The sequence below is a fragment of the Ostrea edulis genome, chromosome 7 (genome assembly GCF_947568905.1).
Source record: "Ostrea edulis chromosome 7, xbOstEdul1.1, whole genome shotgun sequence".
In the NCBI taxonomy this organism is placed as follows: Eukaryota; Metazoa; Mollusca; class Bivalvia; order Ostreida; family Ostreidae; genus Ostrea; species Ostrea edulis.
In genome coordinates this window covers 47240114-47254851 of record NC_079170.1, presented here as the reverse complement: position 1 = coordinate 47254851, position 14738 = coordinate 47240114, and the positions used below count along the sequence as shown (strand labels likewise).

At 34.7% G+C, this 14738-nt stretch overlaps 1 protein-coding gene across 1 annotated transcript; it reads left to right on the top strand.

The window, feature by feature from the left end:
- Window positions 1-901: 901 nt before the first annotated feature.
- LOC130048701 (uncharacterized) lies at window positions 902-4735 on the top strand. Its single transcript, XM_056145727.1, has 4 exons — window positions 902-991; window positions 1555-1695; window positions 3747-3893; window positions 4604-4735. Exons 1-4 carry the CDS (start codon window positions 902-904, stop codon window positions 4733-4735), a joined length of 510 nt encoding a protein of 169 aa, XP_056001702.1.
- The last annotated feature ends 10003 nt before the right edge of the window (window positions 4736-14738 follow it).

The window sequence follows — 14738 nt, the reverse complement described above, 5'->3', positions numbered from 1 at the left end:
CCGTGTCACAGCAAGTGTAGCATGATAAAGATCCATCCTTGATCAATTGATTGATTGTTGATTGATTGCGTAAATATTGTTTAACGTCCGTCTCGAAAATCTTTCACTTTGAGCAGGGAAGGATCTTCATCTTTATCTAACCTGAATCCCTACGGAACCGTCCTTCCTCAAAGACTGTCAGCGCCAAACATAGGCCTAAATTGTGCAGCCCTTCACCGACAACGGAGAGGTATCCATTTGAGTGAAAATTCTTGAAAGGCACGTTAAACAATATACATCCATCTATCGTCAACTTGCCATATTTATGAAGCAATATTCCATTATAACTTGCATTTCGTTTTTATGCCTTTCAACTGATTCGATACGCAAGAGCTTGTTCTGCGTATGAACAGTTTTCAAATCAAGTCTGCCTTCTGACAAAGAAGTTGATGTTATAGGGGTTTCAACAGTTTCGTTTAAAGTCACCATTTCGCAAATTCTATGGCCGTTATATAATGATCTAGTTTGCCGATACAATGTATCATTGGGTCAATTGCTGTCTGTCTGACGTATTTCATACCGATTGTTAGGTCGTTTTGTCACATTGATTTTGACTACGGAATAATACAGTTATAGAGCTCACGGCGGGTGTGACCGGTCAACACGGGATGCTTACTCCTCTTAGACACATGATCTAACCTCTGCTACATGTATATCTAGGGGTCCGTGTTTGCCCAACTCTATATGTTGAATATATTTCGTATTGCTTATAGGAGTTATGAGATTGATCAATGTTCGTTATCTTCGCCTTTCACTGTACTCCTCTAATTATTTTTTCATGCAGTATCTTAGGCACCTGATCCCACCTCTGGTGTGTCCAGTAGTCCGTATCTAACCTTATTTCAATGCATTATTTACAGGAATGGTGAGATTGATCTCTGTTCGTTGTCTTCATTTCTTAATATACCTTTTCAAGTTTTCCCTAACGCTGGTTTTGGCCATTGTAGTACAGGTAAGACATTTTACTACGATGTCTATTTTTAAAATTCGTCAGATTTAGACAACTTCACACCAATCCTTTCAGTTTGAATTATGTGAGATGTGTCACAACAACGAAAACATTTCAAGAGAAATTGATATACTGTAGAATCATCACTGTTCGTGGGGGATTGATGTTCTTGGATTTCGTGGGTCACTCTTACCCACGAAATTACTTGTCCTCAAACATTTATTTAAACCAACTAGAGTTATCTTTCATAGTGACATCGTATCGCTTACCCACGAAATTACATCCCCACGAACCATTAAAAATTTGCTTACCCACGAACATTGGCCCCCACCGATTAAAATGAATCTACAGTATTGATCCAAAACGGGTAGTACTTTGTCTTGGCATGTAACAGAATTATATGCAAGATATTTGGAAAAAACAATTTCAGTATTCTTGGAGTGAATGATCTTACTTTCAACATGTAAAGTTTGTCGTAGTCATAAAACACACCTTAATATGCTAACTTCAAGTCTCTATAAATATTATCATGTACACATATACATAAAAATGTGTAAACATTGTAGGGTACAAGTATACAAGTATCCGAATACAAAGCCAAGTCACCTGATGACGCCAGGATGCAATGCCTTCCACCTACTGAAACTGTAGAAAGTTCAAACGATACTTACACCTGTAGAATGGACGCAACGGAGACCCTGGTACAGGTAACTGATTTACTCATTTATTTAAAAACACATCTTTTTGGACTTGCATATCATTAGTATTATAGGTGGTTAAATCTTTATGGTTTATTTACCATCAGTCTTAACATTACTTTTTCAAGTGTATATTTGTGTATTTATTGCAACTATTGTATTTTATATCATTTTATATCAATGAGAATTTTTCATTAAAGGCCGTAGCAGTGAGGGTTTTTTAAAGCGCCAACATGTGTCCGCTTTGAAGATCATATTCGAAAGACCTGTGATTCTCATTTTTTAAATGACGAGCCATTTTGGCGAAGGAGCAATCACTATGTTTCACGCGGCGAGTTGAATTTCGTTTATATATGTGGCAACTTTCACAGGGCCAATATTGCCATTTTTAAAGAGTTGGATTACACATAGTTTTGTTTTGTTCTGTTTTCGTAAAGATTCCGTTTTGTGATGGAATTTCTTTTCGGTATGTTTTGTTTCGTTTCGGTAGGTTTCGTTTCAGTAAGTTTCACATTTTACAGATACCCAATAGTATAAGAGTTATATAAGCCTAATCAAACAGCGTATAGAGCCACGTGGTATATGAAAGGTGAATATAACGAACAATGATTAATCTCGTAACTCCTATAAGCAATACAAAATAGAGAGTTGGGCAAACACAGACCCCTGAATGGTAGAACTCATATCATAGCTTCTTTATATAATTAAAGAAGCTACACCTCTGGTGTGTCCAGGTTGCCCAACTATCTATTTTGTATTGCTTGTAGGAGTTATGAGATTGATCACTGTTCGTTATCTTCACCTTGCATGTTAATTCAGGTGTGTTGACATTTCAAATTAAATTTCAAACATACTTATCATTAAAAAAAACCCATAAGCCTCGGGGACAGGAAAGAAGCCACGATGTAAGCATGTATAAGAGAATAGGAATTTAAAAGAAAGAAGTCACGTGGACATATCTTTAAATCAACCAATCATGCTTATTGTGGCGTTGACCTCGTAAATTAAAAAAGTACATGACAATGAATTGCTTATTTTATTCTCTGTTTGTTATGAACACACTGCGAGTTTGAAGCAATGTTAATTATGATCTTTTTCTTCAAATAAACACTAGTATCAGAGTTTTCCCCTGTGGTGCATGTTTTCCTTCAAGAAAGTATATGAAGGGTGAAGATAACGAACAGTGATCAATCTCATAACTCTCATAAGCAATACAAAAAAGATAGTTGGGCAAACACGGACCCCTGGACACACCAGAGGTGGATAAAAATGTTCGTACAATGTCCACCGGGGTTAGGGTGTATTTTATTACACACCTTACCTTCTCGGACATATTGAAAATATTCAACATTGTTAACCTACAAAAATACGAAGATTCAAACTCTTAAACTATATGCAAGCATCCATATAGATCTGCATCCAGCATGGGAATGCACTGAAAATGTATAAAGTACAAAATGAGCACAAGAAAGTTTTTCCTCAATGACAGCAAATTTACAAAACATCCTCCTTTACCGTAGAGACAGTAGAGCAAAGTAGACGTGCTATAATGATAATTCTTAAATGAAAACCAGACAATTTATTTCAACAAATATTGCCATATAGATATGGATGTAGTTTTATCTTAATGGGATATAAAACTCGCTTAGGGTACCAAAACTCAAAAGCAATACTTCCGGTGTCTGCCACAGCAATGCATATCATTTGTCTTCAGTTGCAAGTACCTGTACATGTACCACATTAAAAAAATACCATGTAGAGGTATATATTTGAATAAATTGCAATCAAAGATCATAAAGGCCAGCGGTTTAGGATCAGGTTAAGACCTAAGCGAGTTCAGATCAGAATCCTGATAAGATCATAGTATGTCAAGCCCTAGCCCTGACAGAAAAAGATTATTGGTAGATTTAACCCATTATAACCTCGTTACATATTCAGCGGTTGATCGTATATCAAAACAATATTTCCTAATTCAAAAACAGAATTATAAAAAGCCTTTCGTTGCAGATACAGCAGTCACTGGGATACAGTAACGGAGCTTTTTGTACTTTCTATAACAGGAAATGGGAAAAACATTCGCAATCCTAGAGCATATCGACAATTCCTCCATGACGTGCTTAAATGGTACTACGCTGCACCGCGGAGTGATGAACTGGGAGAGAAATAAAACATTTGATACGTGCAGCTACAGAATTAAAATCGAAGCGGTAAATGCCTACTAGTACATCGTTTCCTAATCAAAGTCGGGGGGGGGGGGGAGTAGATAAATTCCGAAAATAATATAGAGAATAAAAACACTAAAAACATCGGTAAATAAAGCTTTACTTACATATTGCTTGTGTTTTGTTTTTTGTTCTCTCTCTCTCTCTCTCTCTCTATATATATATATATATATATATATATATATATATATATATATATATATATATATATATATAACCTTTAGATTTGTTGAATTTTTAAATGTTCTTCATCATATTCTACTAGTGAAAACTACTAATCATTAAATGAAACAGTTTGATAATGTTATATATGTAATGTTATTAAGAGTTTTCTGCATACTTATATCATGTAAAACTTATACCGTACCAATTTTGATGCACCAGATGCGCATTTTGACAAATAATGTCTCCTCAGTGATGATCAAGCGGAAAATCGAAATAACAATAAACTTGTGAGAGCTAAAAGGAAAACTAGAGTGCCAAAAACTGGAGCCAAATTTGTCCAAGGATAGAGCTATGCATGAGGGAGATCATCCTTAATTTTCAAATGAATTTCTTAATTTTATCCCAGCAATTAAATATATTTTCGTATTTTCTAGCTAGTAACGAAGTACTTAGCTTCTGGGCTGTAGAGATCATCTATAGCTACGTGTGTGTATTCTATGTAGTGTTTTAACATTTCAAAATATTTTCAGGGGTATTATCTAATCCTAAGTGAGAGCTCAAACGCAATTACATTTTTTGAAAAGACCAAATGTAAAGGAAACCAAACATGCCCTTCAGAAAGCTACTATTCTGATGAAATTGGTAGGTATCTAATTATGTAATCAGCGGTATATAAACTTTATCAAAAATACTTCTTAGAATAAGCATATTTTGTCTTAAAATTTATTTTTAAAAAGTTTGATCAATTCATATGAAATAATTATAATAGGTTTCAAAAAGCTATTTTCTTTCCTCGTGCTGGTTCTAATAATATGTTCTGTTTTAGTTCCACGGTATCGCAAGCTTGACAACGGACCGTATATATGGATAGATTTCGCATACATCGACAAGACTGCAGAGTTTGTATATTTACAAGTTGCGCTTATACATAACTTTATATTCATGTTTAAGAACTGCCTTTACTGAAATTGTGTCTATACAACTTTATGGTTTATTGTTTATCATCTGTTAGCTTTAACAATTAATCATGTTTAACGGTTGTCAAATATTGATAAGATGGTACTAGTATCTAAACTAAACAACATGGATAGAGTTGTCATACCGGCGGGGCTAAAAGGAATCACTAATACACTCCTGTCTGTCTGCCTGTCTCTTCATCCCTCCTTCCGTCTATCAGTTCGTCTGCCACAACATTGTTTTCCTGACTTTTTTCAACATGCTTTTAAGTGACGTTTCTCAACAATATATATTTTGTGGTGAAATTTCCCGTACAATTATGCCTCCCCTCTTTCAAGGGGAGACAAATCATTTTCTACTTTCTGTCCATCCGTCTGTTTGTCAAAATCTTGCGAACACTTTTCCTATATGGCATATCGGGTAGACTTGAAATTTGTGCATTGATTCACTGTCATTTGTAGATGATCATATTAGTGGGACAGGAGGATCCAATTTTTTCCCCAAAAGTTATCGTGGATCTAAGAGGGGTGGAGGATTTAAGATTTAAGCTTGTTAACACTTCACCTACTATATGGCTTATCTGATAGATTTGAATCTTAGTACAATGCGTTATAGCCATTTCTTGATGTGCATATCCTCGGGACAGGATGTTCGAATTATTTTCCTAAAAGTAATAGTGGATCTAAGAGGGGTGGAGGATGTAAAAATAGCTTGTGAAAGTTTCTCCTACATAGCTTATCCGAGAGACTTGACATTTTGTAATATACTTTAATGCCATTTGCTGATGTGAACATTGTCGGGACAGGGGGATCTAAATGTTATCCTTAAAGTTATATTGGATCGGAGGGGTGGAGGGTGTAGAATGGTTTGTAAACACTTCTATGTAGCTTATCTCAGTTCATGATGTCTTTGTTCCTCCTCATTCGTTCTCCCCCATACCATGCAGTACATTAAAGGGAGTCATTTGGAGCACTTCCCATTTGGGGAGCTGTAGATACATCTGTTTTTCATAAAAACAATCTCTAGTTCCCTTGCATTCTGTTAGCATATGTTGATAGTTCCTAGTTGTTGCAAGTAAAAATATAAATTCAGCTCTGATGTATAAATTTTCGTGATGAAGAAGGAAAGAAAACTCTTTGGAAAAATCGGGTATCGAACGAATTGAGTGATCTAGTTCCACTACGGAGCTACCCAGGCCGATGTTTCAAAATATTTAGTAATATTACTTCAATATATAATTTAAACCTTTTTCGGAAATCATACAAGAACACTTCATATCGAGATGAAAAATAATTCTACAGAAAATGTCAGAAACGTCGCGTATGTCCATAAAAAGATATCATTCATTAATTAATATAGTATGAATCTAACCGAAATATTGGTACAATTTGTTATCTTTTGCAGATTAACAAAACAAAGCACAGGAAGTCCAGATGCATCATCGGAAACAGTTAATTCTTCTCCTAGTCATGTCACTTGTCCTTGGTGTATTTGTCTATGTGTAGGAATTCTAAACATTATTTTATAATTGTGATTTTGTTATACAGGGGGCGTAACAAATGATAAATGGAAGTGTAGGCACCGAGCGGCAAGGGGTCTGGGGGCCACTTAAGGTCCCCAGTGGGCCCAGGGCAGGGCTCTGGTAGGGAGTCCAGCTCCTGCTGAAAACTGATTCAAGCTTTCTGAAATGGCAGTTTTATCTTCATATTGATTCAGACTTGAGAGAACGTTATTAATCCCTGATTTTAGTAGAGGCGAACAATTCAAATGAAATTAAGATTAAAGTCAAGGTACAGAAAAGTTTGAGTATGTACCTCATTTTAGGAAAGCTCAACAAATGACGGAAACTCAAAAGATGCAACCTATTATTATTAATTTAATGCTATAGTGAATGAAAATAGAATATCAAAGTGACCCTAACCAGAAAGTGCGGAGAGGCATAGACGATTTATTCGTTTTTCGGTTGGTTTTTTAGAAATAAACAAGTTAATTTTGAGGGTGAAAATTATAGGTAGACCCGGCGTTTGTGCTTCCGTTGTTGTTACACCCCTGGTATAAGTATTTCTAAATTCATAATTGAAAAATAATAGGTAATTGTTTACCTGATATTTGATCTTTCGATTTATCTATTATACATTTTGGTACTTTGTGTTTGTGTAAGATATCTGACGAATTTACGACTATATATATGACAAGATATGATATAAGGTGTCTTGATACGCCACCAAATTTCAGATATCTCTCTTAAGGAAATCAGCTACTTATACATTTTGATTAGCGGTACAATGAAATTTCAAGATCTGTGTGAATACCTTAACGAAATCTGTATTTATATTATATATTTAACTAACTTACAACGATACGTATATCGAGTTATGATATTGGGTATCTTGATATGTCATCAATTTTCAGATATCACGCTTAAGGAAGTCTGCTACTTATACCTTTTGATTCCAGGTATCCTGAAATTTCAAGGTTTTTTTTGGGGGGGGGGGGTTGTGTAAATATCTTAAGGAACCCTGTGTTGGTATTAGATATCGCACTAATTTACAACTATCCTCGAGAAGAGGAGTGATATTAGGTATCTTGATATGTCATCAATTTTCAGATATCACCCTTAAGGAAGTTCCTTACGGTATTCACACAAATGTTGAAATTTCAGGGTAACTCGAATCAAATTGTAGAAGTAGCTGATATCTCAAAATGAATGGTATATCAAATAAGAAAAGGTCTGAATTCAATCCGAATCATTTTCAAAGTTAACACTCAGCTGGAACGGTTTATTCGTATTTTGTTATGTAATTGGGGAAAATTGAGCATGACATTTCATACGACTCCTTGTCATCTTTAGAAATAAACCCGATAGATAATAATTTTCAAACTCAGTAACCTGTATCTGGTAGCTGACTATCAGTAATTATAACTTTTATATTTTGTAGTAGCTGACTACTAGTAGTTAACTTCTCTTACGTTTAGTAGCTGCCTACTGGCAACTGGCTACTAGTAGCTAACATTTCCTAGTTCAAGTAGCTGGCTACTAGTAGCCAACTTTTCTTTTATAAGTAGCCAGTTACTAGTAGCTGGTTACTAGTAGCCAACGTCACCGATCTTACGTTTTGCTTAAATCATTTAAAAAGAAATACAAAATGACGTTCTATTAAGGAACCCATTACGAAACATACAATAAGACAATCTCAATGTGCAGCAATGAACAATCACCAAACAAAATCAAAAATATTTTATACCCCGTTACCATCTCAAATTGCCAATGTGAATGATGAAATTATATTTCGACTTGTTCATTTATTTCGCAACATAACCTTGAAAAAGACTTTAAATCTATTACTTATTTTACAAACCAGAGAAAATTAGACAACTAATTTGTTTACTTCCAGTTAATAATTTTCACGAATTTTGTTTGTTCGAACTATTCATGTGATTTATTAAAATTACATTCTATGGAATATGCTCCGGTCACAACTTTTGATATAACGATCTAGTTCGTCAATACAACCTATCATTGGGTCAAGTGCTGTCTGATGTGTTTCATACCGATTGTTAAGCCGTTCTTGGCACATTGATTTTGACTGCGGATAACTCCGTTTACCTGATCAGAATATAGGGCTCACGGCGGGTGTGACCGGTGGACAGGAGATGCTTACTTCTCCTAGACACCTGATCCCACCTCTTGGCGTGTCCATGGGTCCGTGTTTGCCCAACTATCTAGTTTGTATTGCTTGTGGGAGTTATGAGATTGATCACTGTTCGTTATATTCAACTTTCATAACTTAGTTCTTTATTATAGATTATTTGCTAATTCTACAATTTCAATATCATTCTTTAAATAAAGTGTCAGACTTATACAGATTGCCACCACTATATGTAGAAAATTTAATTCATAATGAAAATACAAATTATTATTCTAGAAATCAATCAAAAAAGTGTTTACGCGAACAATATAAAGTGTCATAAATACAATCACGATACTTGTGATCTACATCCCGACACAACAAATTATTCAAGTCGATTTTTTTTTTTTTTTTTTTTTTTTTTTTTTTTTTTTTTGGTCATGAAATGTGTCAGCGTCCGAATATAATTTTTATAGAGTGGCTTGCTGTTATACTATGATTCATATACAATGTTTACGTAAATTGGATTGATAGACAGTTTGTTCAGTGTGTCATGCATTAATTGGTGCAACATATATTAGGAAATATAGCAACGTTCATAAATATCATCATCCATCCCTTAACGACGTTTTGCCTGGTGATTTCTTTGGCATACATCCTCACAATATTTTTGTTTTTAATGTGGTGAACAAAGACCAGTTTAATAATCGTTTATCGCTCAATTACTAAAAATACGTCATTCAATTATTTTTTTAATTTGTAATCTTGTGCACAAGATTTTCATTAGCAGGAGGAATTTATCATAAAATAGAATGTTTTTGCACATGTGTGCATGGCATACAGGAGAGATATTTGTGAGCTGTAAATCTATACATTAGCTATATGTGTGTTAGTTCAGACAGAGGTTATTAACATTTTCTGCGTTGGTCAGCTTCTCACGAAATGGCCAACATGGTTAGCATCCAATGAAATCACTTTGACCTAAGGTTAACTATGAGTATAAATTATGTACAATGGGTGGTGTGTGTTTGATAGGGCATATATTTATGGACAAGGACAGGGGATAGCCAATGCCAGACCAGGTCAAGAGGTCAATTGTTGGAATACATCAGTAATCTAAAAATAAAATGTAACAATATGCAAGAACTGTACGATAAATTTGAATGTGCAATGACTGAATTGAAATTTCAAACCAAATAATTAAATTGCTTTTAATTTTGAATTAAAGATTTATGCCAACGGTGCATATTTCTAAAACGTTACAAATAAGGAATTTTGAAAACAGATCAGCGATGCGATTGTGTGTATAGAATCCGCATCTGAGGAAAGTTAGTCAGTGGTATTTGTACGTGTCTAATTCACAACTCGCATTGGTTTTATATTTCATTTAGGTAAGTCGTGCGCATTCAGATTTATCATATATAACATAATGAATTGTGTAAAGATGATTACCATATATCTTATAGTAAATTGTATTTTGTTTATTGTATCAAGAAGTGATTCGTAATGAAATGTTTAATAAATAAAGAGTGGTATTTGTACCTGGCTAACTCACAGCTCGGATTGGTTTTATATTTTATTTAGGTAAGATTTTCGCCACTCACTTGGATATAAAGCAAGGAGACCAGGGGACATCAACGAGCAAAGTATTTATGCTTAATAAAAAAGGGTTCATGATCGTACAGACATTTCTGTAAAACGAAGGAATTCAATCGGTCCTAAGGAGTGTATATGGCATAACAGGCCTACATATCCAGATAAATGTATCCCTGATATTTGAGGTCCAATTGTAATCAAGGTCGGAGTTTGTGATAGTGCCATCTGTGGGGTGGTACACAAAGGCATGTGTTAGCGACATGTACCTCTCGCTTCTGTCGCCCATCCCTATTCTAATCTATCAATGATAGATGGAAAAAGGCTTGTTATAATAAAACGTGATATAATACTTATATGCTATTGTATAAACAATTGAACAGTTTCGGACAGGCATACAGAGAAAGACAAAGCAATATTAACATGGCTATTCACTGTCCTGTTGTTCTTAGAAGATACTAAAATATTTCCTATACCTTTTAACCCTGTGACCTTGAGTTTTGACCTACTTTTAAGAAAACCAACCTTTATTCAATATCTCCTGAACTATTTAAAGAAGGGCTTTCATAATGATTTTGCATATGCATTCCTTGTCTTCATACAAATTCTTTGACTGTAATTCTGACCTTGGAGATTGATTTCAATTTCAAAACTATAACGTTACTCATAACTTTTGAATACTGAATGTAAGGGCGCGTTCATTGTTTCAAAATCTTTCATTAGATATGAATCTTGTGGGGATCCAGGTTAGAATAGATTCTCAGTGACCCTTGCTTGTCGTCAGAGACGACTAAATAGGACGGTTTTTGTATGAGACCGCAAAAACCGAAGTCCTGTGCCACAGCAGGTGTGGCACGAGAAAGATTATTCCTGTTCAAAGGCCGTATAAAGCATAGGCGTATAAATTTTGCAGCCCTTCACCGGCAACGGTGACATCGCCATATGATTGAAAAGTTCTCTCGAGGTACGCTAAAGAATATAAAATCAATCAATCATTATTGACGTCTTTAACATGTGACCTTGATCTTGTAGTTTTTCCTACTTCTATGAAAGCTTATCCTATTTGATATATCCTAAACTATTTAAGCTTGGGTTTCATATCGGGTATATAAATTTTTTATGGCAAAATCTTTTCTTTGATATAATGTTGCTTGACTCTATGACATTAACTATGGGGTTTCGGGAACTCTTAGGAAAACATAACTTAATCAATATCTCCTTAACTATTTCAGACAAAGCTTTCTCATTTTGTATCGATATTTCTTGTTATAACACCTTTCATTTCATACATGATATATGACATTGACCTTTTCCAAAAACAGCAAGATCCTATGGAAACAAGTTTGGTTATATCATGACTCTATGAGACAAGGTTGGTGCGACAATATACGTTCTAAATTTTCAGAAGAATTAAGATTAAAACAAAAATTCTCTTAAGATCATAACAGCTGTTGTTTGAACAACAGAACACTATAGTTCAAACAGCTAAAACACTAGCAGGACCAATGTATCTCAGTTGAGCGATATGACACACGGATATCTTGTTGATTAAATTAAATTATGTTAAAAATGTTGGCTCCTGGGCATTTGGGTACAACTGCGCAGGATGCTACATATTTACTGGTTCACTACTGATCCCATTGGTGCAAACATATTACATGTCTATTGCTGAACCCTATCCAGTTGAAAAATGTTTGTGTTAATTCAATGTTTAAGGGTTTGGCAGGGGCTCTACTTTGTGGTGGAAGGATTGATTAATCAAACAATACTAAATATGCATTATATCACAATTTCTGTTTCATCCGATACATCTTCTATTTCTAAACTCTTATACGTGTATTTCAGTTTTGATATTAATTATAATTACATATAATTTATGGTACACGTAGTTGAAAATTGGAACTAGTTCAAATGCTGTAATTTATTAAATTTCGTTAATATATTTTTGCAAACAAAACACCGATTCTTCAAATAGTCTACTGAGTTAATTTACTGGAACTTTTTAATAAAAAATCAGTATTTTTGCTGATAATTTAAATCTTTTATCTCCAATTCCCACTTTTTAGTTCCAATTTCAATTTTAATCTGCATTGTTAGAAGACATGATTATGTATCTATTTTATGCAATGATTGATTTGTGTTGCTTATGTTGTGTTGACACCTACAGAAAAATCCAGTTTTATTGAATAAATCTTGAAACAATTTTAAATGCAAAAAGGTCATATTAGAACACTGTAGTTCAATAACATGCATTGCAACTCAAGTTTTTCTTTTGAATTTCCCAATTCTCCTTCAATGTAGAAATTAAAGACACACTTCCCAAAAAATGACATTACTCCAAATCTCGAACCTCTTTAATTGGAAATGAATACAGTTTCTCTACTTTTAACCTTTAGTTGAGCAAAGTCACTGGAGTATGAGGTTACCCTAAACAACAGTAATCTGATGTTTTTATCTCTTCTCCATTGGAAAACAAGATTAAGGGATATTAACAGTTTATGTTTATGTATAGTATAAACTTTAAACGCGATGTGTGCTATATTTTTATCAATTTTTCAAATATAATCATAATTACGCTAGGCTTCATAAACATGATTTCTGGCATGAATTTTATTCTTGCAGAGGCAGGCTGCATACTAACCTACACTAGCTACTGTCTTGCTTATTTCATGATTTTACAATAAGTTTAATAATTCTGTCTTTAAATAGAATTTTGTATTTTTGGAGCTATATAAAATGCATATACCATTGATATCTTATTCCCAATAATGATTTTATCATTATTGGGAATATCAATAAATGTTAAGTAAAACTGATGTGTGACTTTGATAACTATTGATTGTTACTTGCTTTTAAGCTAAAATAAATTACGCAGTTGATTGAATTCAACCAATTTTAAAACACACTACTAGGTTTCAATGATTTTCCTTTCACTGCCCACAATCATTAGAAACAATGGTCAATGTTCTAGTTTTTTATCAAAAGATATGATTGCTCCGCAGAATTGTGGTCTATTACTTTGTCCATTTTTTTAAATCATTATGTAGACTTTTAAAATCAATCCATAGCAAGATTTGAATTTTGTTGCTTTCAAGCTCGAAATATATGCACAAATATTTCCTTTATTTAAAACACATGTTAAATCACTTTAGGCATGCAAAGAATTATAATTTTGCTAAGAAAAATGTTAAGTTTAGTAACATGCGATGTGTACGTCAATGAGAGAATGGGAATGAACAGAAATTGTATCAACCCCAAAACTGACAGATCATATGGTAATGATGATTACCATTTGTACTTATCATCTACAGAGATATGACAACTCTGACAAGTCAACCCTGCCTTCGTTTCAACACTCCTTTTCACAAAAAAATCTTTAGAACCCAATTTTGGAATTTGGAGTTTTAACGAGAGTTTTAAGTAACAGGAAAAATGTTCCTAGAAAAATGCGGCGTTATAACGAAAATGGCGATGAATTGAGTGGCGATAATTCGAGAGTTACCTGTATAATATTCGGGAAATTTACCCATCGACTATCCAGGTTCTACTTTGTAGTTTTCAATGTAAACATCCGTAATTTAGTCACATGACCTAACACTAAAAATACAGGCGAAACAGTTGTCGTCAGTCAGTTATTGTCGAAGCCCAGAGCGAGAAGACGTGGTGGACAAGATTAACAGTAAGTTGCAAGCAATAAAGTGATTTACTGAGTAAGCCAGTGTTTGATTCCGTACGTTGTAACGGTGTTAGAGTGGAGGCACGACGGCTTACTTTTACAATTTAAAGGGGCCAACTCCAAATATGAAAAATATGGGAGTGGTATTTGCAAAATTCAAAGACTTTGCCGCAATCATTTGCTGTATATATTGTTTAACGTCCTACTCGATAATTTTTCACTGATGTGGGGTCGCGGTAGCTCAGTAGTAGAACGTTCGCTTCATAACCGGGAGGTCTTGAATTCAAGTCCCGCTTGTGCCAATCAAACCTAACATTGATTGATTTGATATTGTCCAACGTCCCTCTGGAGAATTTTTTACTCATCTAGCAAACCTAAGACGTTAAAATAGGTATTTAGAAATGAAAATCACGGGTCGTTCAGGTATGACCTTAAAACGGAGGTCCCATGCCGCGGCACGATATAAAGAACCCTCACTACTACGGCGCTGGGCGCTAAACATAGACCGGGTCTACAACTGTGGTACTTCACCTACAGATGGTGACCTCTCAATATGAATGAAAAATCCAGAAAGGGACGTAAAAGCAACCAATCAGTCATATGGAGACGTCACTATTGCCGGTGAATGGCTGCAAAATGTAGGCCTATACTCGGCGCGTACGGCCTTAGACCAGGGATAGATCTTTAGCAAGCCCCTTGTTACCACACCTGTTGTGACACGGGGCCTCTGCTTTTCTAGTCTTATCCAACGGGCCGCGCATTTAGTCGCCTCTTACGACAAGCAAGGGGTATTGAGGACATATTCTAATC

Excerpts from the sequence above, each read along its gene's own strand:
- LOC130048701 (XM_056145727.1), top strand. The coding sequence starts at position 902 with ATGGTGAGATTGATCTCTGTTCGTTGTCTTCATTTCTTAATATACCTT. Across the intron at positions 1,696-3,746 it reads CAACGGAGACCCTGGTACAG|GAAATGGGAAAAACATTCGC; the intron begins GTAACTGATTTA and ends TTTCTATAACAG. Across the intron at positions 3,894-4,603 it reads ACAGAATTAAAATCGAAGCG|GGGTATTATCTAATCCTAAG; the intron begins GTAAATGCCTAC and ends AAATATTTTCAG.